The sequence below is a fragment of the Pituophis catenifer genome, unplaced genomic scaffold, assembly GCF_029215685.1.
Source record: "Pituophis catenifer annectens isolate HBS135680 unplaced genomic scaffold, rPitCat1.0.hap2 SCAF_1, whole genome shotgun sequence".
NCBI lineage: Eukaryota > Metazoa > Chordata > Lepidosauria > Squamata > Colubridae > Pituophis > Pituophis catenifer.
This window is the reverse complement of record NW_027256881.1, coordinates 11,863,346-11,890,845: the sequence shown is the minus strand read 5'-3', so window position 1 is coordinate 11,890,845 and position 27,500 is coordinate 11,863,346. Positions and strand designations below refer to the sequence as shown.

Here is a 27,500-nt window from a genome sequence, read left to right as displayed (position 1 = left end):
TCCCGTAAATAACCAGGTCCTAAGCCATGGAGCGCTCTAAAGGTGATAACCAAAACCTTGAAGCGCACTTGGAAGATCACCGGGAGCCAGTGCAGCTCGCGCAGGAAAGGTGTTACATGGGAGCGCCACGTCGCTCCCATAACCACCCGCGCGGCCGCACTCTGCGCCAGTTGGAGCCTCCGAGTGCTCCTCAAGGGGAGCCCCATGTAGAGAGCGTTAAAATAGTCCAGACGGGAGGTTGCATTACTAACTGTCCAAAACAAAATAAAATTATGACAATATTATGGTATATTGTAGCCACTGCATCCTGAGGATTTTTCTCAATTCAGAAGTGGCTATCTTAATAGAATTGCAGACTAAATTCCTGTTGTATACCTTTTGTGTTTGAAAATAGCAAAAGTACTTAGACATATATACCACCCCATAATGCTTTACAGCTCTCTCTGAGTGGTTTACAGAGTCAGCCTATTGCCCCCCAAAATCTGGGTCCTCATTTTACCAACCTCAGAAGGATGGAAGGCTGAGTCAACCTTGAACCGGTGAGGATCGAACCCGTGGCAGTCAGCAGGATTAGACTGCAATACTGCATTCGAACCACCGTGCCAATCAGGGTTCCTCCATCTATCCAGCAAATGACTGCCTTAAATATATCTGAATGAAATAAGAATCTTAACACAACAATTTTCTGAATTTACTGTCAGACACTTTTTAATGATAGTAGATGTATGTCATATATGATTGGAAATATCACCGATGATGTATAGGAAGGATGTCTTCTTTGTGGCAGCTCTCCAATTTATAAAATCTCTTTATGTTTTCAGACTTGAAAGCTACTGTATGTTCCATGAGAAACATTTCTTAGATGTTTGTCAAGGACATGTCTTTTAATTGTTGCAGTTCAAGGACATTTATGCCTCTTATTAATTATCCTAACCTCTTAAGTAGAAGTCATGGAATTCAGGACCATGGACAGCTTCTTACTAACTGGCTTTTAGCAATAGCAATAGCACTTATATACCACTTCATAGTGCTTTTATAGCCCTCTCTAGGTGGCTTACAGAGTCGGAATATTGCCCCCAACTATCTGGGTCCTCATTTTACCCACCTTGGAAGGATGGAAGGCTGAATCAACCTTGAGCCGGTTAACATTCTTCTAATTTAAAAAAAATGAATCATAGGCTAGTAAAGTAAAGGTAAAGGTTCCCCTCGCACATATGTGCTAGTTGTTCCCAACTCTAGGGGGCAGTGCTCATCTCCATTTCAAAGCCAAAGAGCCAGCGCTGCCTGAAGACATCTCCGTGATAACAGTAAACAGTAACAGTAACAGAGTTGGATGGGACCTTTGAGGTCATCTAGTCCAACCCCCTGCTCACGCAGGAGACCTGTACTAGGGATTTGAACTGCCAAACTGCCAACCTTTCTGATTGACAAGCTCAGTGTCTTAGCCACTGGGCCACCTAGTCAGGCTATGGTCATGTGGCTGGCATGACTAAACGCCAAAGGTGCACAGAACGCTGTTACCTTCCCACCAAAGGTGGTCCCTATTTTTCTACTTGCATTTTTTACATGCTTTCAAACTGCTAGGTTGGCAGAAGCTGGGACAAGTAATGGGAGCTCACCCCATTACGCGGCACCAGGGATTTAAACCGCTGAACTGCCGACCTTTCGATCGACAAGCTCATCATCTTAGCCACTGAGCTACCCCATCCCTTTTTGATAGGCTAGTATTCTGCAAAATAAACCATCATCTTTGAAACAATGCCCCCCCTCCCAATCCATGAAATTTTTTCCCCCATGGAACTGGTCCCTGGTGCCCCAAAGGTTGGGAACCACTTCTTTAAAAGGCTTCATCAAGGTTGTTCACAAGATTGCTGATCCTGTTGTCTGCCAGCACTCAAACCTATGGAAAATTATTGTCTTTTGGTCTCCTAGAAAAGTGCAGCTCTTCAGAGTATATGTGGGCAACCTCCTCTCCTCTCTTTATCCAGAGAGGTTCCAAGTAACCAGTCACTGGTTCCTTAGTCTTCACCATGGACATCAGCTCTGCCTTTACAGAGACATCTTCAGTTTGTCGTATTTCTCTGGAAGTCTCTACCTGATTATACTTGCGTATGCTTAAAGTGTGTGCATAGCTATTTTAGCCAGTCACACTAGAAAGAAAGCAGGGTCTCTGAGTATATTTGGAAAGCTTAAAAACCCAGATTACTGTAGTGGTGAAGAAATAATTGCATATGAATGGGTGGTTTGTATGTTTAATTTCCATTGTGGTCAGGGACTAGTAGATTGAAATAATATTTACTGTCTATAACTTGGTGGTGAAGTATCCATCTGTCTATTTATTTGTTTGCAATTAGCTGAATGGCAAAATGTTAGATCGTTTGTGGGTGTATTATGAAGAAGCTTGCTTCTGTATGAGATCATTCTAATGTAGGGTCACAGAATCAAAATCGGCTGGTTGATGGAGAATCTGTTAACTAAATCTGAGCAATTTATACTAGAGGGCAGGAGTGTCAAACTCAATTTCATTGAAGGCCGCATCAGGGTTCTGTTTGACCTTGGGGGGGCCGGGGTGGACATAGACAGGGTGGGTGTGGGCAGCTCAATGTCACTCGTTTCAGGGGCGCCTGTGGTGGTTCGAGTACTCTGCCAGTGAAAACAGGCTCCCAAGCTCCATTTTCGGCTGCGACGGCTTCCTGCAACCCTCTGCCAGCAAAAATAGAGCTCGGGAGGGCCACCCGCAGCCTTCCCAAGCTCCATTTTTGCTGGCAGAAGCACCACGGGCCGGTCCTCTGCTGTTTCCAGGGTGGCCCCGCAGGCCAGATCTAAGCACCCCGTGGGCGAGATCTGGCCCTGCGGGCCTTGACACCCTGTTATAGGGCATGTATTTGTATTTGGGGGTGGAGGTGCTTTCTTTGTTACAACTTTGAGTCATCATTTCAAAGCATGATCGAAGCTGTGAACAGGTACCCAAAATGAAATACTCCCAGATATGTTATGTTCCCTAGTGTGATGGTGATGATTACATACCATCAAGTCATTGTCGACTCTTTAGTGACTACCCAGGTAGCTTTTCATCCATGATGAAAAATGCAACCCAATACCTTTCTCCTTGGATATTGCACTGAATTCAGTGGCATTTAGCTTCTGATTGCATCCCACCCTTTGAATCACAAAATCCTTTATGAAAGAACGTAGATCACAATGGGCTATCCAGTCCGGGGTTTTCTATAATATCTGGCGGTGGATTATCAGACTTCCTGGCAAGAGTTTTTCCTGCATTTTCTCGAAATCCCAACAATTAAATATGAATGTTTCTGTGTACAGAGCACATATGTGATCACTAAATTGCAGTTTTTCTAATTTCCTGTCGAACAGTTGATTAACGTTATCCAAGGTTTCTATGGGGTACAAAATTTGTGATGAGAAAGAGCTGTTTAAGACTTCAGGAACATTATCAGAAATGAAGATGTTTATGCTTCCTTTTGTTTGTTGGCACCAGCCACTATTTGGTCCTTAGATGTAGGGGAATTATATGACAAGAACGAGGCAATATTTCTTCAGAGTTTAGTATGGATAAATACAAAAGTGGACTATCAGAATTTAGTTCCATGTGCTCAGTCACACTTGCCGAAGTCCAGAGCTGGTGTATCAGGGAGCAAGAGGGCCACAGGTCTGTGGAGATTCTCAGTCATCCAGGTCTTGGTTGTCCCAAAGGTGCTTTTTCAAAAGGCAACTAGACTTCCTTTTTTTTCCTTGAAGACATTTTGCTTCTCATCCAAGAAGCTTCTTCAGTGGAGAATGGAAGGACCATGAGCCACGGTGGTGCAGTGGTTAGAGTGCAGTACTGCAGGCTACCTCTGCTGACTGCCGGCTGCCTGCAATTTGGCAGTTCAAATCTCACCAGGCTCAAGGTTGACTCAGCCTTCCAATCTTCCAAGGTGGGTAAAATGAGGACCCAGATTGTTGGGGGCAATAGGCTGACTCTGTAAACCACTTAGAGAGCGGTAAAGCACTGTAAAATGGTATAAAAGTCTAAGTGCTATTGCTATTTATATTTCTTGCAGTCATCTGGTCATTAGCACTCCTCTGAGGGATGCTGAGGCCACTTGGAGGTTTATCTGTGCCTTCAGGGTCACCTGAATAGTGCAAATGGTTTTGGAATCACAGGTATCTCAGACAGAGTGGATAGATTTGAGTCTGCCACGTAACCTTCCCTTCACCCCCAAATTATGCTCAAATTGCTGGGTAATAGTTTATCATTATTAAAGTTGAAAGAAAAGTTTCAATTAACATCTCTGAATGGATGCTATTTCGCCTTTTGCCTTAGGCAACAAAATTTACTGGGTCCAAACCAAGAGACGGTTTGATAGCGCGACCATTGTGCTTTATTGCCAGGCTAGAAGGGATGCCTTTAAATGTCTTTCTTAGACAGACTGTAAACTTTTATTTCTTACTTTTGTTCTGCAGCTTAATCCAGGCCAAAACAGTTGCCGAGACAGTGACAGTGAAAGTGCAAGCGGAGAATCAAAAGGCTTTCATCGGAGCAGCTCGAGAGAGAGACTCAGCGACGTAAGTGTGACTTTTGGAGTGTACTGGGTTAGATACTTCTTACATGGACACTTAAACCAGTCTGGGGAAAAAAAAAACACTATGAGACAAAGACGTCTGTTTTTGCTCCAGGCGTTAATGAGTCAACCTCAAGAGTTATTTCCAGGGTATTTTTGCAAACCGGTAAATTTAACATAGTGCTAATCTACCCAAAACTATGATGCTTTAAAGCAGGGGGTCTCCAACCTTGGCAACTTTAAGACTTGTGGACTTCAACTCCCAGATTTCCTCAGCCAGCTGGGAGTTGAAGTTCACAAGTCTTAAAGTTGCCAAGGTTGGAGACCCCCTGCTTTAAAGGGAACATTGTGGGATGTTGATTGATGGACACGATGAACTGAAACATTTAGGAAGAAGTGTCCGTAGTCACATGGATGGGAGACTCCAAAAGTAAATGAGATACAGGTGGTCCTCAACCTACGACCATTAATTTAGGGACCATTATAAATTCCAGTGGTGCTGAAAAAAGTGACTTACGACCGGTCTTCAAACTTACTTGGCACGATTTTCCTGGGGTCATATGATCACAATTTGGTGTGTGGCAACCAACTTACACTAACAACAATTGCAACATCCGGCAGTCATGTGGTTGCCATTTGCGACCTTCCCAGAAAGCTTCTGACAAGCAAAGTCAATGGGGAAGCCACCAGGAAGCAATGGGGAAGCCACCAGGGAAAGTCATAAGTTGTTGTTACATGATGTCTTGCTTAATCACACCACTTAATAACAAATTTCCCGGTCCCAATTGGTTGTAAATTGAGGACCATATGTATATTCATTTGGGAGGAGGCAATCTATGTGAGACGTGGTGACTCAATGGCTAAGACACTGACCTTGTCGATTGAAAGGTCGGCAGTTCAGTGGCTCGAATCCCTAGTGCCGCGTAACCGGGTGAGCTCCCGTTACTTGTCCCAGCTACTGCCAACCTAGCAGTTCGAAAGCACGTAAAAAATGCAAGTAGAAAAATAGGGACCACCTTTGGTGGGAAGGTAACAGCGTTCTGTGCGCCTTTGGTGTTTAGTCAGCTGTCCACACGACCACGGAGACGTCTTTGGACAGCGCTGGCTCTTCGGCTTTGAAATGGAGATGAGCCTTAGAGTCATGAATGACTAGCACATATGTGCGAGGGGAACCTTTACCTTAATCTATGAATGTTTATCAGCCATGAGAACTAAATGTTGGATATAATGCAAGCTGCCATTGAAAATCAGTTATAGATGACCAACACTGGTGAGATGCAGCCTTGTAGTGTATCTTCTTGGTGAGACAATATTGGTTTGATTAGAACAGGATGAAGCGCAGTGGTAACTCGTTACTCATTGTTAATTGGTTCCAGGAGGTGCAATGAGAACCAAAAACGATGAGTACCAAACAAATTTTTCCCATAAGGAATAATGTAGTGAGTCACAAGACAGCTGACACCGACAAATTCGAGCCTGTGTGTTGAATATCAACAAATAATGAATACCGGAACAAAATGCATGTTTTGAATACCAAATTGGATGAGTTTCAAAGCAGTTGAGTACCAAGGTATCACTGTATGTTGGATAGACGAACCTTTGTGACCCAGTGGGAACCTTCTCCTCTTTTTCATGGTATGTTCCTCGGAAATTGTTAATGTGCGAGAGCAAAGAAACTACATCCTCTTAATTTTAGCAATTGGTTAAGAGGATTGAGTCCTGCCCTGGGGCCAATAAGAATGCAGCCAACTGGCGTTTGCAAGAATGAAGTTATGGAAATATCCACGGAGCCCAAGGTCTTTTTAAAAACATGTGTCAGGTGAGGTACCAGTGATAAGTTGGAGAAAAAAAACAGTGTTTCTTTTCAGACAAAATTGAAAATAAAAAGCAAGTATCTGGGTAAATGTTGGCTTGGCCCCAATCTCAATGTGAGAGTTTGGAAAAACAAAGTTGTAAGACTAGCATTAAAATCACAATAATTGATAGCCTTGGGATAGATATGGCGTGAATACTTGCAATCCATACTCACAAAGGGACAATGTCATCTGTTGGAGCGGTTGGCAGTACTTTCTGCTAATAATAATCACATGCCTGCTTTGCTAACATCACGGAAATTTAAATCTGCTTTTCTCCGAATTCCCGAGATCTCTGGCTCACTAGTAACATTGACGGAGAGACTTAACAAGCCTTTATGATGAGATACATATCTTGCTAGCCAAGCTAAAACAATATGTTTTCCTCTTGCTGAAGTACAGATTGTCTTAATTTTTTTAAAAAGGAAAAATTAGTTCTGAGCTACGATTTTAAATTTGGTGCTTATTATAACAATAGCCTACCTCTTGCATGGATATCATTTTTCTCTGCTGCTTGTCTAGGAAGGAGGGTGGGTACAAGACACAATGTGTTATGGTCTCATTATTGGGAATATGAGCCACGGTGGCTCAGTGGTTAGAGTGCAGTACTGCAGGCTACTTCTGCTGACTGCCGACTGCCAGCAGTCAGCAGTTCAAGTCTCACCAGCTCAAGGCTGACTCAGCCTTCCATCCTTCCGAGGTCAGTAAAATGAGGACCCAGATTGTTGGGGGCAATATGCTGATTCTGTAAGCCGCTTAGAGAGGGCTGTAAAGCACTATGAAGCGGTATATAAGTCTAAGTGCTATTAAGAGAAAGGATGAAGTTAGTTATTCTCTGGGTTGGAAACATTAGTGGTGACTCAATGGCTAAGACGCTGAGCTTGTCGATTGAAAGGTTGGCAGTTCAGTGGCTCGAATCCCTAGTGCCGCGTAACGGGGTGAGCTCCCGTTACTTGTCCCAGCTTCTGCCAACATAGCAGTTCAAAAGCACATAAAAATGCAAGTAGAAAAATAGGGACCACCTTTGGTGGGAAGGTAACAGCGTTCTGTGCGCCTTTGGCATTTAGTCATGCCAGCCACATGACCACGGAGACGTCTTCGGACAGTGCTGGCTCTTCGGCTTTGAAACAGAGATGAGCACTGCCCCCTAGAGTCAGGAACGACTAGCACATATGTGTGAGGGGAACCTTTACTTTTACCTTTTACTTGTTTAATAACTTTCCTAGTTCTTATAGTAAAAAATACTCACTGAGCATTCAGCACAACTTTCAATTATTCCCAGAAAGGCATTTAGTTTTTTAGTTAAGGCCAGCAAAAGCCTCTCACCTAGGTTCAGCTCCTGGTCCCTCTGATGAAATGAACTTGAGTTGGCATGACTGGAGAAGGTTTTCCTGGAGTCTGCCCAACAGTCTGACTTGATGTCTCATGTCAGTTTTACTCATAGTCTTGGGAAAGGGTTGGGCCTGAATTTAAAAGACAACACAGGAAGACATAGGAATTAGCCTGGCAAACAAAGCAAGAGAGAGATGTAGGGAAAAGAAATTAAGGATGCTGGTAAATCCTGAGAAACTGAAATGAAAGTGCCAATTTGTTTAATCAATTTTTATTTCTCTATAAATAACCTTTTAATTCACCTCAGTAACATTTCTCAGGCTGCAAAGAAAATACTATCTCAGGCTTCCTTTCCTTTCCTTTCCTTTCCTTTCCTTTCCTTTCCTTTCCTTTCCTTTCCTTTCCTTTCCTTTCCTTTCCTTTCCTTCTTTCCTTTCCTCCTCCCCTCCCCTCCCCTCCCCTCTCCCCTCCTCCAATCCCCTCTCCTCCTCTCCAATCCCCTCTCCTCCTCTCCCCTCCTCTCCTCCAATCCCCTCCCTTCTCCTCTCCCCTCTTCTCCTCCAATCCCCCCTCCCCTCCCCACCCAACCCACCCTCCCCCTTCCCTTCTTCTCCTCCAATCCCCCCTTCCCTCTCCCCTCCTTTCCTCTTCCTTACCTTCACCTTCACATTTCCTTCATGTTTTCTCCACCTTTTCTCCACCTTTTTTCCCTTTTCTGAAGCAGAAGTCGGCCATCTTAAAATTGCTAAGGTTGAAAAACACAGATCAGGACTGAGCTTCCCTTTATCAGATAACCTGCCAACAACTCTCTTTGAGAGTTCATGTCTATCCTCCTTTCATTATTTTCCCAGTGCCCCTAAAATGTCACACATACCCAGCCCTAAACCATATGGAGTTGAGGATTCACCTACATAGAAATACAGCTTATAAAATGGATAGATGGATGGATGAATTATTAATCAATCAATGATTACAGTGATTAGGGACATCACTGTGATTACAGTGAGAAGGATAGGAACATCCTCCACAGCTCTACTTTTCTGGCAGTGGCTTAACCTACACAGTGGTTTTCCCCAGGCAATGAAATTTTCTCAGATGGGCAGAGAATTATCTTTCATGGCATTTGTGCTTTTAACCAGCACTATATAATGAGACACTGAGAAGTGTAAAGTGTGGCACAAAGAGGAACATAGACTGATAATAGCATGTTAGTGGAGGTGACTTTAACACAGTGAAAATATGTTACTGGTGGTCAGTACAGTCAGTGGACATATTTGGAACAGACTGTGATTGTAGTAGCCATTGTAGATATCCAACCTTCTTAAGGGTGGCAGGTAAATTATGGCATTAAATCTCTATCCTAGCTCTAAAGGAGACATCAGCTGTTGGCTGTCTAAGTGAGAAGGATCTTGGTGTCCTAATGGACAACTATTTAAATATGAGCCAGCAGTGTACAGCAGCTGCCAAAAAAGCCAACAGTTCTAGGCTGCATAAACAGAGGGATAGAATCAAGATCACATGAAGTGTTAATACCACTTTATAATGCCTTGGTAAGGCCACATTTGGAATACTGCATCCAGTTTTGGTTGCCATGATGTATAAAAGATGTGGAGTCTCTAGAAAGAATGCAGAGAAGAGCAACCAAGATGATGAGGGGGCTGGAGGCTCAAACATATGAAAAATGGTTGCAGGAACTGGGTATGTCTAGTTTAATGAAAAGAAGGACTAGGGGAGACATGATAGTAGTGTTCTGGTATCTCAGGGGCTGCCACAAAGAAGAGGGAGTCAAGCTATTCTCCAAAGCACCTGAGGCAGGACAAGAAGCAATGGGTGGAAACTAATCAAGGAGAGAAGCAACCTAGAACTAAGGAGAAATTTCCTGACAGTTAGAACATTTAATCAGTGGAACAACTTGCCTCCAGAAGTTATGAGTGCTCCAATACTGGAAATTTTAAAGAAGATGTTGGATAACCATTTGTCTGAAGTGGGGTAGGGTTTCCTGCCTAAGGGGGTTGGACTAAAAGACCTCCAAAGTCCCTTCCAACTCTGTTATTCTAAATGACACAAACCCAGGTTACAGGTAGTCCTGTAGTTATGATCACAGTTGGGACAGAATTTTCATTGCCCTTATTAAGTGAGTCACACCCAACTTTGCAACCTTTTTTGCCGTGGTTGTGTTCTGCCCCAGCTACGGACCTCAAAGAATGCAGAACACACAAAGTCTGTACAAACCTTAGTTTACTAAATTAAATCGGTCTTTTTGAAACAAAGGCTGTTAATTAACTTTCTTAACAGCCTACAAGAATCCAAAGAATAAATAATCGTAATCTTACTATGGTTGGCAGAAAGCCCAGAAGCAATTTGCAGGAAACTGATAAGATCCAGACGCAAAGGAGAGTGAACATAGTTGTTCCCTGCAAATTGTTTCAGTCGTCATCCTTCCTTAAATAGGCTAAGGGAGTGACCAATTAGCCCCAAGCTTTACTCTCGAGGAGACCTCCTCCTGAGGAGCCACTCCTGCCTTTTGGCAGCTCTGCGCACCCGTGCATCGAGAAGAGGCTCCTCCTCTTCTTCCTCTTCACTTAAAGGAGCTTCTGGAGGTTCTGAAGGCCCTGGCTGAATCCCTGCCTCTGGCACCACATCTTCTCCAGCCTCCTCACTGTCTGACTCGAGTGCCAGCTGCCCAGGCTGCTGGCGCAGCACCACACCAGCCTCCTCGCTGTCGGAATTAGCTACTAGCTTCACAGGCCGCTGACAGGCCACAACAGGTTGTTAAATGAATCACCACACTTGTCAAGTGAATCATGTAGCTGTTAAGCAAATCCAGTTTCCCCTATTGACTTTGCATGTGGCAGTCACATGACCCCAGGGTGGTACAACCATTGTAAACAAGTGCTAGTTGCCAAGCATCTGAATTTTGTTCAGGTGACCATGGGGATGCTACAACTGTGATAAGTATGAAGACCAGCCTTTTTTGATGCTGTTGCATTCATTGTCACTAATGAATGGTTATAAATTGAGGACTACCTTGTATATTCAGTTATGAGTTACGAGCATTAAAACTAGCCTCCATTCAGAAAACGGGTTGCAGCTCTTACCAAAGATGGATTTGATTTTGTACTTTGGAAAAAGTTCAGAGAAGAACAAGTAAGATGATTAAAGGCCTGGAGACTAAAACATATGAAGAATGGTTGCTGGATTTGGGTACGGCCAGTCTAGAGAAGAGAAGGACCATGGACATGATAGCAGTTTTCCAGTATTTGAGGGCCTGCCACAAAGAAGAGGGAGGCAACTTATTTTCCAAAACACCAGAAGAGAAGACAAGAAACAATGGATGGAAACTTATCAAGGAGAGAAGCAACCTGGAATTAAGGAGAAACTTCCTAACAGTGAGGACAATTAACCAGTGGAACAGCTTGTCTTCAGACATTGTGGGTGCTTCATCACTGGAGGTTTTTAAGAGACTGGACAGCCACTTGTCTGAAATGGTATAGGATCTCCTGCTTGAGCAGAGGGCTGGACTAGAAGACCTCCGAAGTCTCTTCCAGCTCAGTTCTGATTCTGATTTCTGATCTCCCATCCTTCTGCCTGCAGCACACGCGGAGAGAGGTTGACAGAGGGAAAGGGAAGGAGAGGCATTCTCAGAAATAAATGTATTTCTAAACTTATCCTGTGGTAGACTAAGGCCAATTAATTAGCCAACAGCACTTGGCATTGAGGGGATGAGTCCATGCAGAGTACCTTGGCCCTTTGCTTTGCTTTTCTTATTCTCTCTCAACCTCCAGCTCCCCGCTTGCTATATTTCCATTTGCGTTGCTTTTGTGGGACTGACAACTTGTTTTCTGCTTTCTGGATAAGACTGCCCTAGGGCTCAGAAGATGTTGGAGCTGTCAGTTCTCTCCCCCTCCATCCTTATGTAAAGCAGAGAGCACTGTCACCAAGTTCGTCTCATCAAAACCTTGCCTGCAGTGGAATTCATTCACTTGAGACTTTGCTTGGAGGCAAGATGGCTGCTCCTTTTGTTTCCTTCATCCAGGAATTCAGTTCCACCCAACTTTGCCTTCCCTTTCCCTCAGAATTACTTGTATTTTCATGCACTTCTCCTGGAGCTTCGTCTCCTCCCCCATTCCACTCTTCTTTTTTAAAGCTTCTTCTTCTTCTTTTTTTTAAAGGCTTTATTTATAGATACACATCAGTTCTCAAATATTCTAGTATGTTATGGAATTTGCTAATGGAGTAGCAGAAAATGGCTGCTGGAGGTAATGAAATATGGAAAATGCCACAGGATATTGCAATGGGATACCAAAATTTTATGGCTGGCATTATATTAAGTAGTAGATTATTTAATTACACTCTATCTAGTAAGCCATGAATGGGAGGCATGCATAGGACACTAAGCTAAAACCAAATAAACCACATTATATCTTAGCATAACATGTGAACTCTGCTTTTAGTGCTACATTAGAATTACATTACTTCTTAATGCTCAGGGAAGGAAATCCTGTGGAGAGTAAAAATAGATAGGAGCTATTCACTTTTGTTTTGGTCATCTATTTGGATCATCCATGGAGAAAGAATTAAAAACTGATTGTGATGGAACCTAAAGGTACTTTTTCAAAAGGCAACTGGGCTTTCTTTATTTTTTTCCTTGGAGATGTTTCGCTTCTCATCCAAGAAGCTTCTCCTTCGGAACTGAAGAAGCTTCTTGGGTGAGAAGCGAAAGGTCTTCAAGGAAAAACAAAAGAAAGTCCAGTTGCCTTTTGAAAAAAGTACCTTTGGGACAACCATGACCTGGCTGACTTGAGAATCTCCATACATGATTGTGGTGGAATGTAGTCTGGATTCCCAGCAGGGAGGTGCTGCATACCAGAGGCCCAAGAAACAGTGAAGTGCAGACAGTTTGACTGGAAGGAAGAGAGCTAAGACCAGTCCTCCTTAGACGTTCTCAGAGAATTATCTGTAATGATGCAAGTAATTGCTTTAGTTTGGCAAGATTTCTGTCTGTAGGTGAGGAACAATAAGGAAAGTGCTTAGAAGTAACTGCATATCTTTCTTTCTTTTTTCTTTTTTGGAACTGGGGCTAATGAAAAAACATTATTAAATATACATGGCCAAAATATTGACCTTGTATTTGAAAGCAGTCCTTTGCTATATAGAGGCTAAGGTGTTGGACATGGACTGTGGGGATTCAGATTTAAATCTAGATTCAGCTATATAGAGAGGTATCTACAGCAGTGGTGGGTTGCTCCCGGTTCTGTCCGGTTCTATAGAACCGGTAGTAAAACCGGTGGGAGGCTCCGCCCACCTGGCACGACATCATCATTTGTTATCTGCGCATGCAGATTCCCGCTGCGAAAGTAAAGTAAAGTATGTGGAACCCACCCCTGATCTACAGGTATGGTAAAAGATGTCATCTGCAATGGTGTGGTCGAAGCCTCGGTGTGTGATGCTCATAAAAAATACATTTATTATTTATTTGTTGTACATATAAATAATAAATCATATTATTCATTAAATAAATAAATAAATAATAGATGCATTTATTATTTATCTATTAAATTTATTTGCTGCCCATCTCGCTATCTAAAGCCAATGGGTAGCTTACAAAAGTAATAAAAATAGCAAATACAAGAACAATTAGGATTACAGAGGACTCAAATTAGACTAAAAAGCCAGGTAGTCCTTTCCCTGTCACTCCACCAAGCACCTCCAGTGTACCTCCATCAGGGTCCCATCTCAACTGTCAGAGGCAAGTCTTAAGGTTCCTTCGGAAAACCAGAAGTCTGGGGGTAGATGTTCCAAAGAAGAGCGGGAAAGGCTCTTCCCTTAGACCCTGCTGGCTGAAATTCCTAGGCCCTTTCTGCTGGAGCAAGTGGGGCAGGGCAATCCCATTGAAACACGATGGTTCCTCAGAAATTCTGGACCCATAACTTAAAGGGCTTTAATTATTTATTTATTTTATTTATTTTATTTATTGCGATTTATATGCCGCCTTTCTCCCTAGGGACTCAAGGCGGCTTACAAAATGACAGCTTCAATACAAATCACAATACAATACCAAATTAAAATCAGTAACCCAATTAAAAACGATTTAAAATTATACCAGTGTACCCCCAAACGGATCAGTTTAATTGGCGGAAGAGCCACGTCTTCAGCTCGCGACGGAAGGAAAGAAGGTCGGGGGCTGTCCTGAGCTCAGTGGGCAATCCATTCCAGAGGGTCGGGGCTCCCACAGAGAACGCCCTCCCCCTGGGGGTCGTCAGCCGACATTGTTTGGCCGACGGCACCCTGAGGAGGCCGACTCTGTGAGAGCGCACAGGATGATGGGAGAACGGCTGGAGATGGTCCTGCAAGTACCCCGGGCCTAAGCCATGATAATAGTGATAGGCAACACCTTCAATTGTGCCCAGAAGCAGATAAAAGTGGGGTTCCATGTACCACGCTAGGGTTGCACCATTGCAGCCACAGTCTTGACTTTTGACATGCTTCTGCAGATACTTGTGGAGTAACAGAAGTTCCTGGGATGCTGTGAGGTTATCAACTCTCTCTGAGCCTGGCTTATGACCTATCCTGAGCTTGGCCAAGGAAAGTGGGATATAAATCTAATGACCATGGGTGGGCTGCTGGGGGTTCGCAGGGGTTTGGGAGAACCTCTAACTAAGATTCTGTGCAGTTTGGAGAACCCCCAAATCCCACTCTTGGCTGGCTCCGCCTACCCCGCCCCACCCCTCCCTTCTGAGGAGTCCCCACACGGCCTGTTTTGGATGTAGGTATGTTCAAGGCATGCATGGAGACTCGAGGAGAGTGAAAAACGGGCCTACCAGAAGTTTGGGAAGGCTGGAAACGGGATCATTTCCGGCCTCCAGAGGGCCTCCGGAGCCTGAGGAGGCCGTTTTCCCCCTACCAGAGACTCGAGGAAAGCCCCCAGAGCCCAGGGAGGGCAAAAACAACCCCCCCAAGGTGTAGGAGGCCAACTAGGCCACACCCACCATGGCCACGGCCACCCCAGCAACCGGGCAGAGAAGCCCTTGCTAAAATATTTGAAGCCCACCCCTGCTAATGACTAACAACGAACCTAAATGTCATGTTAAGCTTTAGAAGATATTGTCTTGTTTTACAGGGAAGGCAATTGCCTTTTATAATATTCCTTAGCTTCTTAGCTTCCAGAAGGGTATCTCCAAGAGCTAAGATCAGCACGGAGGTGAATTTCCATTTGCTGTCCCTCTTAGGGATAATTTCTTGCAGACTGTACTGTGGGCAGGATTCACGTTCTGCCTGTGATATCCCCCCTTTTTAAATCTTTTTGACACTCTTCACTCTCATTTCTAAAGCAGCAGGTTGCATGGACTGAACAGGTATCTCACATCAGGGAGCTGAAGTGAATGATTGTTGAGAGAATCACAAAGCAATCCAAGTTCCTGTATGGAACTAGGCTGAAAGATGCTTCGCCATAGGGCTCCATATTGTTAAACCCCGATGGAAACCTTTTTTTGGCATGGCAGTTTTCCTAGCAACAATGCATAAGTGTCCTTTGGTTAACTATTCTCTTCTTTGGGGGTTTTCTGAACTCAGATTTCCTGGAGGTGTCCCATACAAGAATTCACCAACTCTGGCTCTATTTATGGCCAGAGTTAGCTTTTTTTCAAAGCCAGGTTCAGAGAGGGGAGGTAGGGAAGGGAATGGATTTAAGGGCATTGATTAGAAGTTGCTGTTCTTGTGCTGAGAGCACTAAAGCACTTCCAGGTTGAAAGATTAACCGGTGAAATCACAGTTGCCCAGGGGATGCCTAGTTGGGTGTGTGTGTGTGTCCTTTCATGTCCCCATTAGGTTGCCCACCAAAGTGGTACCCATTTATCTACTCACAGTCACCTGCTTTTGAACTGCTGGGCCAGCAGGAGCTGGAGCGAGTGACAGGAACTCACCCCGATACATGGCAGCAACCAGGTCTTGAATGTGAGCCTGCCAATCATCAGCTCAGCGTCCTAACTCTGTGAACCACTGCACTCCTGTTGAGTAGATAATTAAAGGGGCTTGAGAACCTGATTTATGTACTAAGTCACATATCTAACTCAGTACTGTTAGCATCAATTAACAGTTGCTCTGTAGAAATTAATACCTGGATTCCCTCGACCCCACCCTAGCCCTAGTCAAGAATATCAGGGATTAACTTTTTCCTCCTTTTTTGCATACAACAAAGGTATTGCATTGTTGGAGTACGATTTGAACCGGGGTGGGTTCTATTTACCTTTACTACTGGTTCACAGCGGGGCTGCTCGGGCATGCACACACTCTTCTGCACAAGCGCAGAAGCATTTTGATGACGTCGTGGTCAGTGGGTGGAGCCTTTTGCTAGTTTTACTATAGGTTCTATAGAACCTATAGTAAACCAGGGGCAAACCAGGGGCAACCCATCACTGATTTGAACGCCTCTTCAAATGACAGTGAGACCACTAAACCCCCAGCAGATAGAAGCAGAAATAAATATATTGCCAGATATACTGTACAGTAGTGGCCACAATTGTGGAAACCTTTTGGGAAAAGTGTATTTTTGAGGTTTGATAGCTAATAACACCACTTTTTTTTTTTTTTTTTTTTTTGAGTTTCAAGATACTCATTTTCCACTGCTGGAATGGCCTGGGAATAGCCCAGACCATTCTAAAGACCAAGTGAAAATATATGGGGCCGACGAAAGAAACTTGTTAGTCAGAAGCGACCCAGCAATAAAACCCAGTTAATAGAAGCAATCCTTCAATCTTGGTTTCACATTATAACAACTGCAGAACTAAAAGACTTGGTTCGTTACATGGGAAGACGTTGTAAGGCCATCATTCATGCTAAAGGTTACCCAACTATTAAGTGACATAGTGATAATTTTTCCATATCTCGCTTTTTCTATGGTGATAATTTGTGTATATCTCGTTTTTGCTACGTGTTTCACTTTTCTTCTTTCTACTGTAACTGCTATTCTAATAGCAAATCCTCCATAAAAGTTATTGCCTTACATTCTTGATTAAACTATCTTTCCATTGATATATAATTTTATGGTACTACTAAAAAAAAAAAGTGGTGTTATTAGCTAGTTTTAGAAAATACATTTTTCCCAAAAAGGTTTCCACAATTTTGGCCACTACTGTATATAAAATCCAGGTCAATCTCCAACTGAGCGTTTTAAGTTTTGCTGATCAATTGTTTTTTTTTTTTCTTTTTCTTTTTCTTTATCTCCCTCACCTTATCCTGCCCACATAAGTCAGGTAAATATTCAGGCTAAATTTGCATGACTGAATCTGATGGCTGAATCTCTTCTTTTATTCTCTAAATATCTGTTCTAAAAATGCAGCCTTCAAGATAATAGCACTCTGCTCTGCTTAGATGAGGCATGTCCAACCTGTGGCCCAGGGGCTGCATGTAGCCCTGGAAAGTTAGTAATGCATCCCCACAAGATCGTAAACTTTTTAACATTATTATATGATTTAAAGATTGACTATATTAGATATTATATTGTATATATAGCCCAAAACAATTCCTCTTCACTCAGTGTGGTTCCAGCAAGCCAAAAGTTTGGATAACCGTCATTTAGATAGGCTATTTTTGATCTGTGTCAGTTTCAGATATGACATACTTTCAAGTTTGTTTTGTCATTTTTTTTTGCAATATTGTATCCCACACCACAGTAGTTTTTAACTACTGGTTCTGTGGGTGTGGCTTGGTGGGCGTGGCATAGCTTAGTGGGCATGGCAGGGGAAGGATACTGTAAAATCTCCATTCCCTCTCCACTCCAGGGGAAGGATACTGTAAAATCTCCATTCCCTCTCCACTCCAGGGGAAGGATACTGTAAAATCTCCATTCCCTCCCCACTCCAGGGGAAGGTTACTGCAAAATCCCCATTTCCTCCCAATCAGCTGGGACTCAGGAGGCAGAGAATAGAGGGGGGTGGGGCCAGTCAGAGGCGGTATTTATTGGTTCTCTGAACTACTTAAAATTTCCGCTACCGGTTCTCCAGAACTGGTCAGAACCTGCTGAAACCCACCTCTGCCAGACCACTTGGGACATTTTTTGTGTCCATTTACCAGAAATTTGAATTTGTAGCCACTCAAGTCTGAAGATCTGTAGTGCTCTCTGAACTTGGTTGTTTTCTTGCAGATGTTTCATTACCCAAGCTAAGTAACATCATCAGGGTTTGTGGTGAAAATGTGTTTACAGGCAGATTTTTCCCATTGGTTTTCCTATGGTTTCTGAAGCATTTGATGATCATATGTGGTATCCATAAAATACATAAATATTTTATATTCTCCTTTATGTCATATCTCTTAATGTCACTCATATCTGTTGTGCTGCATCATTGTGGTGTCAGTTGGGGAATGTTGTTCCTGGGAGGAATGAGTGAAGAACACCAGGAATGAGAGGTCCTTGGTGCTCTCTGAGCTTGCTTGTGTCAGAGCTGGAAGCCATCTTTTACATTTGGGCCTTCAGGCCTCCCAAATATTCTTCTGTGAGAAAATGGTAGGGGGACTTGCATAGAGTATGGGTGATACGTAGTATGTAGTCAAAATAACATTCCTTTCTCAGAGAGTCAAGGACATTTTGCCACGGCACCTGGGAGGTGTCTCCAGTTTGGATGGTGGATGACTGGACAATGTGATGGACATGAGGGTGCTGGGCAGGGACTTGGACTTTCTGTTGGGTGGGGAAAACCTGGAAGCTTTCAGATTCGGGTTTTCCCAGTTGTGCCAATATGACATCTTCAATAAAATGGAACTTTGAAAAAATTCAAGCCTCGGAGTCTTCTTTCATTGGGGGTGTTACTTGGAACCCTGACAGCTTGTTTTCTTGTAGACATTTCATTGTCCAAACTAGGTATCATCATATGTGCTAGTGATCAATGATTAGCACTAATGATGTAACCTAGTTTGCAAGAAAACAACCAAGCTCAGAGAGCACCAAGGACCCCTCAGACTTGAGTGGCTACAAATTCATACTTTTGGTAAACACAAAAAAATGTTTCAATTTTGCAAAAAAATGTGATAAAACAGACTTGAAAGTATATTACATGTGAAACTGATCCAGATCAAAAATAGCCTGTCTAAATTATGGGTGTTTGAACTTTTGGCTTGCTGGGGTCACATTGAGTGAAGAGGAATTGTCTTCGTTCGATTGCAGAGTATGGGTGATATGTAGTATGTAGTCAAAATAACATTCCTTTTTCAGAGAGTCAAGGATGTTTTGCCTCAAAACCCTGGAGGTGTCTCCAGTTTGTACAGTGGTTAAGGCGTATATACAGTATAATATAGTCAATGTATAAATCTATGTAGCATTACTAGTTATCCAGGTCTACATGCAGCCTGTGGGCCGCGGGTTAGACACACCTCATCTAAGCAGAGCAGTGCGCTATTATCTTGAAGGCTGCATTTTTAGAACAGATATTTAAAGAATAAAAGATGGGATTCAGCCATCAGATTCAGTCATGCAAATTTAGCAGGCCTGAATAGTTACCTGAATTATATGGGTGGGATAGGTAAGGGAGATAAAAAGAACCAATTGATCAGCAAAATCTAAAACACTCAGTTGGAGATTGACCTGGATTTTATAAACAGTATATTGTCGGCAAGAAAACAACCAAGTTCAGAGAGCACCAAGGACCCCTCATGTCAACCCTGAGCTACAAATATTCTCCTTTATTAGTAACACCAGGAGTGTATGCTAAGAGGTTATAATACCAGTAATTTAATACCAGCGGGGTCATTGAAGTCCTGAAAGTAGGCACCTATCTTAGGCCTCAGCGATATAGGGAAGGTGCTGAAAGTAGATGATTACTTCAGTGAAAATGGCAAAGCCTCATTTCATACTGAGCAGGAGAAGGCAATGGTGAAACACTCCTGTATTGTACCAAGAAGACTACAAGGACATACAAGATACAGTGATTATAAGATGGTCCCCTCCGGTTGGGTGTCGTTCAAGATGCTATTGAGAAAGAGCTCAGAATCTTTCAGAGAACTAATGATGTTTATGACATGTCTAGATTAAAGCCTTTGGGATGTCTAGTTGCTGAAGATGCCATGCAAGAAAAGAAAACCTGAACTTTCAAAGACTGAATAACAGTAGGAAGATGGAATATAACAAGCTTGAAGATAGGAACGCTCAACACAATGACAGATGACTTTGCTACATATTGACATGTTAGACATCAGTGAATTGAAGTGGACTGGAATTGGATGTTCATAGTCAGAAGATCGCACTGTTTTATTACTCAAAACATGATAGTGTGTGTGGGGGGGAATATCTTGCAATTATTTTTCTCCTACTGAAGGGTCAGTTCCAGTCAGTAGCAATGGCGAGGAGAGAACATCCTGGAGACCTCTGCTTTGTAGGACTCTGTCCTCTCTACAATAGAATAGAATAACAGAGTTGGAAGGGACCTTGGAGGTCTTCTAGTCCAACCCCCTGCTTAGGCAGGAAACCCTACCCCATTTCAGACAAATGGTTATCCAACATCTTCTTAAAAACGTCCAGCGTTGGAGCATTCACAACTTCGGGAGGCAAGTTGCTCCACTGATTAATTGTTCTAACTGTCAGGAAATTTCTCCTTAGTTCTAAGTTGCTTCTCTCCTTGATTAGTTTCCACCCATTGCTTCTTGTCCTGCCCTCAGGTGCTTTGGAGAATAGCTTGACTCCCTCTTCTTTGTGGCAGCCCCTGAGATATTGGAACACTCCTATCATGTCTTCCCTAGTCCTTCTTTTCATTAAACTAGACATACCCAGTTCCTGCAACTGTTTTTCATATGTTTTAGCCTCCAGTCCCCTAATCATCTTGGTTGCCGTTCTCTGCACTCTTTCTTGAGTCTCAACATCTTTTTTACATCGTGGTGACCAAAACTGGATGCAGTATTCCAAGTGTGGCCTTACTAAGGCATTATAAAGTGGTATTAACACTTCATGTGATCTTGATTCTGTCCCTCTGTTTATGCAGCCTAGAACTGTGTTGGCTTTTCACTACAGTTCACTTTAACATTCAACTGCTTGGAGGAGGACATCCGTTAAGAAAGGGTTTGGTATCATCAATACACAAATGATACCCAGCTTTTACTTCTTATCTTGGGTTGAACAGAAAGCCTATGAAAGTACTGATCCAGTGGTTAGAAGCTCTCAGGATCTGGATGACGAAGAACAAAATTTCATTCTTCAAAATAAAATGGTTTTGGTGTTGTGGGTTTAAGGATTCCAGGACAATTCCATCACCAAATTCCGCCATTCACAAGTGGTCCAGAGCTTGAGACATTATTGTGTAACTTCTAATTCCTGTTTCAGAAGCAGGTGACAAATATGGATAAAAGAGGTCTTGTGCTATTATATCTTTTGTGTCAATTGTGAACTTTAGTGGACTAAAGTTCACAATTGCTCAAACTTGCTCACAGTCACTCATGGTTGAGTTACTTCTGTTTTTTTCGATGCACGAAAGATGCCTTACTTGGGGTTGTCCTTGCAAAACACTTGGAAACTGTAGCTGGTACAAAATGTGGCATCCGAGGAACAATGTGTGTATTGCAGTGAGTGTATTGCACATCCCTCTGTGAGGATTCTAAATTGGATGGATAGATGGGTAGGAGGTGGGAGAGGGAGAGGGAGAGGGAGAGAGAAAGACAATAATGACATTACTGCTTCAGAATTTGCATTGGTTACTAATTTGGATTGAGGGTTATTATATTTGTTGACATTGTTGATCACCTAAAACTGGGAATGGTTGACATATGAGCATCATAAACAAACAAATGATGATCCAGGATGTGCTAGTTTTGTTTACAGTTCAAGCTGGGTTAAACTAAATCATTACTGATAAAGTGTATGGCAAGCTTGGGCTGAAAATGTAATCAATTATGAATTCAGTACTGAATGATGTCTGGATCTTTGCTTTTGGTGGAAGGATGGAAGTTCTCTTCACACTTCTTTTAAGACATGTCTTATTAAAGAACTCACCCAGATGTTATTTGTTTACTCTTTGTAGTTTCAGACCACCCATGAAGAGATATGCCATCACTTAAATCAAATTAGACGTGTGTGTGTGTGTGTGTGTGTGAGTGTGTGTGTGTGTGTGTGTGTGTGTGTGAGAGAGAGAGAGAGAGAGAGAGAGAGAGAGAGAGAGAGAGAGAGAGAGAGAGAGAGAGAGAGAGAGTGTTTCTTTCCATATGTGTGCATCTACTGATACAATGCAAATATTTAAAAGGGGAGTTGGAGAATATCCCAGTTGATGAAAGCAGCTATGTAGCACAAGGAATGGCTGGAAAGCAACATCATCCGCAGGACTATTAAAATAACGAAAGCAGCATTGCAATGGCATGATGCATGTTTGGCTCTTTTGATGCATGCATGTGAGTCACAGCGCTTGTCTAAATTTTCACCATCTGCCCTCTTTTGAGCAAATGATCCTCTAGATGCATCCCATGGAAAAGTGGTAAAAGCAATAAAGCCCCTAGTCAATTAAGTGGTGCTACAAATGCTTGGGGAGATAAGGTAATCTCTGTATTATAACTGCCACGTGTGTTTCTCTGGAAGAGGTATTCTACAGATGGGGTGCCAACACCAAAAGCAGCTTCTCCTTCTCCCTCTCCCTCTCCCTCTCCTTCTCCTTCTCCTTCTCCTTCTCCTGCTTCTGCTTCTTCTGCTTCTCCTCCTCCTCCTCCTCCTCCTTCTCCTCCCCCTCCTCCACTTTTCCTCTCCCCCTCCTCCACTTTTTCCTCCTCTTCCCATGACTAGGTAAGACCAGCTGAAGAGGGAATTTAGATGACATCTGTCTCTAGGTGGAAAATATAGGGGGAAATAATCTAGTCCCAAGCTACCCTTTTAAATTAATACTTTCAGTTGAATTTTTAACAAGCCTGCATCAGATTGGGCTTGGAATGACAAGATGTTGGATGTTGTGCATGCATTCATATATTTTAAAGCTTTCTATACTGTCAGTCCTAAGATCCTGGATAGTGTACAGTCTAAAAATAATATAAAAAGACATCTGATAGCTTCAGGTACTAGTAATGAAATTCTTTATCCTGAAATTAGAATAGAATAATTCTCCAATTGTGGCTGTAGTGGAATGTAGTCTAGAGTCCCAGGAGGGAGGGGATGTTTCTAGTGGAGTTTGGAAAATTTGTAGGCAGGAAGAGAGCTAAGATCCCTATCAGTTCACAGAGTATATCTATATAGTTATGCAGCTAGTTCAGTGGTGGGTTTCAAAATTCTTTACTACCAGTTCTGTAGGTGTGGTTTGGTAGGCGTGGCTTGGATTGGTGGGCGTGGCTTGGTGGGCATGGCATGGGGAGGATACTGTAAAATCTCCATTCCATCCCCAATCCAGGGGAAGGTTACTGCAAAATCCCCATTTCCTCCTGATCAGCTGGGACTTGGAAGGCAGAGAATAGATGGGGGCGGGGCCAAGCAGAATTTTTATTACCGCTTCTCCGAACTACTCAAAATTTCCACTACCGGTTCTCCAGAACTGGTCAGAACCTGCTGAAACCCACCTCTGAGCTAGTTGCTTTAGTCTGGCAAGATTCTATCTATAGGTGAAGAACAATATCAGTAATATTCATAAGGTTGATAAGAACAATAACAATAGTATTATAATTATTCTGTTGCTTTGCATGTATATCGAGTGCTTCTGTACTGGAGACAAATACCTTGTGTGTCTAATCACACTTGGCCAAATAATAGCAATAGCAGTTAGACTTATATACTGCTTCACAGTTCTTTACAGCCCTCTCTAAGTGGTATACAGAGTCAGCCTATTGCCCCCAACAATCTGATTCCTCATTTTACTGATCTTGGAAGGATGGAAGTCTGAGTCAACCTTGAGCCTGGTGTGACTCAAACTGCTGAACTGCTGGCAGTTGGCAGTCAGCAGAAGTAGCCTGCAGTACTGCACTCTAACCACTGCGCCACCAAGGCTCATATGCAATACTGCATTCTAAAAGATAGTCGGCAATTGGTACACACTTCCCTGGCCACAGTCTCTACCAGCAGGAACCATACATCTGGAAGGATTGCCGAGTCACAGAACAGTTTCTTTCAGTGGAACCCAACTCTGCCAAAAGCAACTAGCAGGACAATGATTGTAGAAGCTCTTGAAGCTCAGTGATGACCACCAACTATCTGTGGGTTTTTAGGTGCTGTTCAAATTGCTGGTTATCACCTATATAATCCTACCTGGCATAGGAGCAGGACACATATGGGACTACCTGTCTCCAGTTGTTTCTGCTTACCCTGCCAGCACTGGGATGGTTGGCAAGATCCAAAGTCACTTTCATTGGGAAGTGTCCTCTTAATGGACCTAGGAATTGTGCCTTCTTTGACGCAGAACCTGCCTTATGGAACAGCATTTCCCCTACTCCCCAGAGATCTGTGTATTCCTGTTGGAAACACATTTTTTTTCTAAACACATCAGGACTAGATTCAACAGTCCATCTGCATTTAAAAGACACAAGCCACTCTTTTGAAGACAACAAAGTCCATATTGTGGACAGAGAGGATTGTTGGTTTGAAAGAGGGCTCAAAGAGGCCATTATGTCAAAATTGAACAGCCCTCTCTCAATAGATTGGGAGGGATACGACCAGGGATGGTGTTCACTTACCTTTGCTACCAGTGTGCAAATGTGAGCGCGCACGCCTTTCGCGCATGCACAGAGCATCAAAAACGTAGATAAATGGGACGTGATTATGTCCAGGCGGGTGGGTGGAGCCACCCGCAGCCGCCGCTACTGGTTTGCCCAAACCAGATAGAACTGGCTGAATACCACCACTGGATATGACTGTCAGGTTTCGTTGCTATCTTCAATAAACTTCATTCTCAAACGCAAGGTCTCTAATGAATCTTTTTTTTTATTTAAGAATAGGAGAACGACATCCCTGAACTCTTTGTGCAGCCAAAACTGGCCCCTCCTTCCAAAACCCTCCCTTTCCGTTCTTCAACCCCAATGTCTCATTGGCCATCGTGCAGATCCATCTCTTCGTCCCAAGCACTTTCTTTTCACAGGAATTTCCCCCCTCCCTCTGTCACCCAGGTAACACTATCTACTAAAGAGCAGGGAACTAGGTAAAAGTTCATCTCAGCATTAAAGCCTTGATAGTACAGTGGTCTAAGCACCCTGTTATTAACACAGCTGCCTGCAATTTACTGCTGGTTCAAATCTCTCCAAGGCTCAAGGTTGACTCAGCCTTCCATCCTTTCTAAGGTAGGTAAATTGAGGACCCAGTTGTGGGGGCAATAAGCTGACTTTGTATAAATATACAAAAGGATGAAGGCTATTGCTTAACGCATTGTAAGCCGCCCTGAGTCTCCGGAGAAGGGCGGCATATAAATCAAATTAAAAAAAAAAAAAAAAAAAAGCAAAGCTTCTCCCTCTTTCATTCATGTCAGCGCTGGAGGAGAATATAATTTGGAACGCTGACATAGACATCATCTATCTCCAATCTACAATACAGTCCTTTCCACAGTTCCAAGAAAGCTCTGTACCCATTTGCACCACTCAGGTGACCCTGAGAATACAGATAAACCTCCAGGTGGCCTTAACAACATGCTAAAAGAATGCAAACGTCCAGCTATCTGCAAGGAGCATAAATCCTTCATTGAGGCCACCTGTAGTCTACATTTTCCAGTCTATTACACAGTCCTTTCCACAGTTCCAAGAAAGGTCTGTACCCATTTGCACCACTCAGGTGACCCTGAGGACACAGATAAACCTCCAGGTGGCCTTAACAACACGCTAAAAGAATGCAAACGTCCAGCTATCTGCAAGGAGTATAAATCCTTCCGTTCCACACCATCCTGTCAGAACTGAAGAAGCTTCTCGGATGAGAAGTGAAACGTCTTCAAAGAAAAAACAGAAAGTCCAGTTGTCTCTCGAAAAAAAAAAAAGCACCTTTGAGACATTTTTTCTAAAAAAACCTTTTAAATAATTTCTATTTGACCACTGCAATCCTCCATGTGCCGATTTAGTTATGAGATCAAGAAAGAGAATGGTGAGAGTTCAGCCTTCTTAAATCAAAGGGAAGAACACAGGCAGAATCAGGCGGCTTCAGGCTGCATTTGTAACTTTGCGACGGCTCTGGAGGAAAGACCACAATTCACCACCTCCCTTGTCACTGATTTATAATGTGTAAGCAAAATATCACACACCTGTATAATTTATATGTGGCAGAACTTTAATCTGCAAGAGCTATGCTCTCTCACAAATCTATTTGTTCAGGGACATCATCTTTAGTGAAAAAAGGAATAAAGAGACTTTGAAGTTGAACTCAACTCAGAATGACTTCACAACCACATCCTTGCAGTTTGCTTTGCAGCAAATCAGAGATTGGTTTACCACAACCATGTTCCTGACGTTATGTTAAGCTTCCCTGCATAACTTACAACTTTGGGATTCTCTGGTACTATAGCAATAGCACTTAGACTTAGATACCATTTTCATAGTGTTTTTACAGCCCTCTCTAAGCGGTTTACAGAGTCAGCCTATTGCCCCCAACAATCTGGGTCCTCATTTTACCAACCTCGGAAGGATGGAAGACTGAGTCAACCATGAGCCGGTGAAATTTGAACTGCCGAACTGCAGCTAGCAGTCAGCTGAAGTTGCCTGCAGTGCTGCACTCTAACCACCTCGGCTCTTAAACAATACAATCTGTTGGACCCTGCTTTGCTTCTGAATCTAGAGAAAGACAGTCAAAGGCAGCCACATGGCGAGCCCTCAATTGTAAATGACAGACATTGGGCTAAGATTGGATGGATAGAATAAATTTATTGTCACTTTGAATGTACACTAATCGGCCTACATTAAAATGAAATTTGATTGCATGCAGTTCTCAAAGGGTCACCACCTCCAATATATACTGCATCAACTTGACAAAATAAATAAATAAATGCAAAATTGTGCCTATAGCCACATGCATTATATGACAGAGAGAAACAACACATTCTAGTCCGGATGTATAAACGTACACAGTGAGAAAAACAAATCTTGCGAGTTTACCAGATGGATGGCATAAGGAACAAAGCTGTTACAGAATCTGGAAGTCCTGCTAGAAATACTTGGAAATCTTCTCCAAGTATCCTCCAAGATTGTTGATCAATCGTTTTTATCACAACTGAGCTTACCTTTGCCCTTGATTGGCTGCAAAAAGATCATGGCTTCATCAGAAAGAGGGAGAAAAAATGGTTTGTTGTTACTATTGGCATCAAAAAAGCATGTTTAGAAAAAAAGTCCAACAGGGTGAAAAACAAAAAATCTGGAATGTTCCCCAAGAAACCATTTAATTGATTGATTTGGATTGTTTAGTATGAAGGATTTTTTTCCACCTGGAACAGTACAGGTAGTCCTTGACTTTTGTCTACAATTGAGCCCAAAATTTCCATTGCTGAGCAAGACCCATTTTATGACCTTCCTAGCTACAGTTGTTAAGTTAGTAGCACTAGCAATAGCACTTAGACTTATATACTGCTTCAAAGTGCTTCACAGCCCTCTCTAAGCGGCTTACAGAGTCCCCAACAATCTGGGCTCATCATTTTATGCACCTCGGAAGGTTGGAAGGCTGAGTCAACCTTGAGCCTAGTGAGATTTGAACTGCCAAATTGCAGTCAGCCAGCAGTTAGCAGAGGTAGCCTGCAGTGCTGCACTCTAACCACTGTGCCACCGTGGCTAGTAACATGGTTGTTAAGTGAATCTGGCTTCCCCTTTGCTTGTCGGAACAAAGTCCGTGAGGTCATGTGACAAACAG

The 27,500-nt window shown here is 42.9% G+C and overlaps 1 protein-coding gene across 2 annotated transcripts in view; it reads left to right on the top strand.

The window, feature by feature from the left end:
* The window catches only part of AUTS2 (activator of transcription and developmental regulator AUTS2), a 1,101,572-nt gene that overhangs the window by 455,215 nt on the left and 618,857 nt on the right, over positions 1 to 27,500 (top strand). For both annotated transcript variants that reach the window (XM_070945611.1, XM_070945602.1), the window contains exon 3: positions 4,468 to 4,569. In XM_070945611.1, coding sequence (XP_070801712.1) covers positions 4,468 to 4,569 — 102 coding nt within the window. The remainder of the gene's footprint in view (positions 1 to 4,467; positions 4,570 to 27,500) is intronic.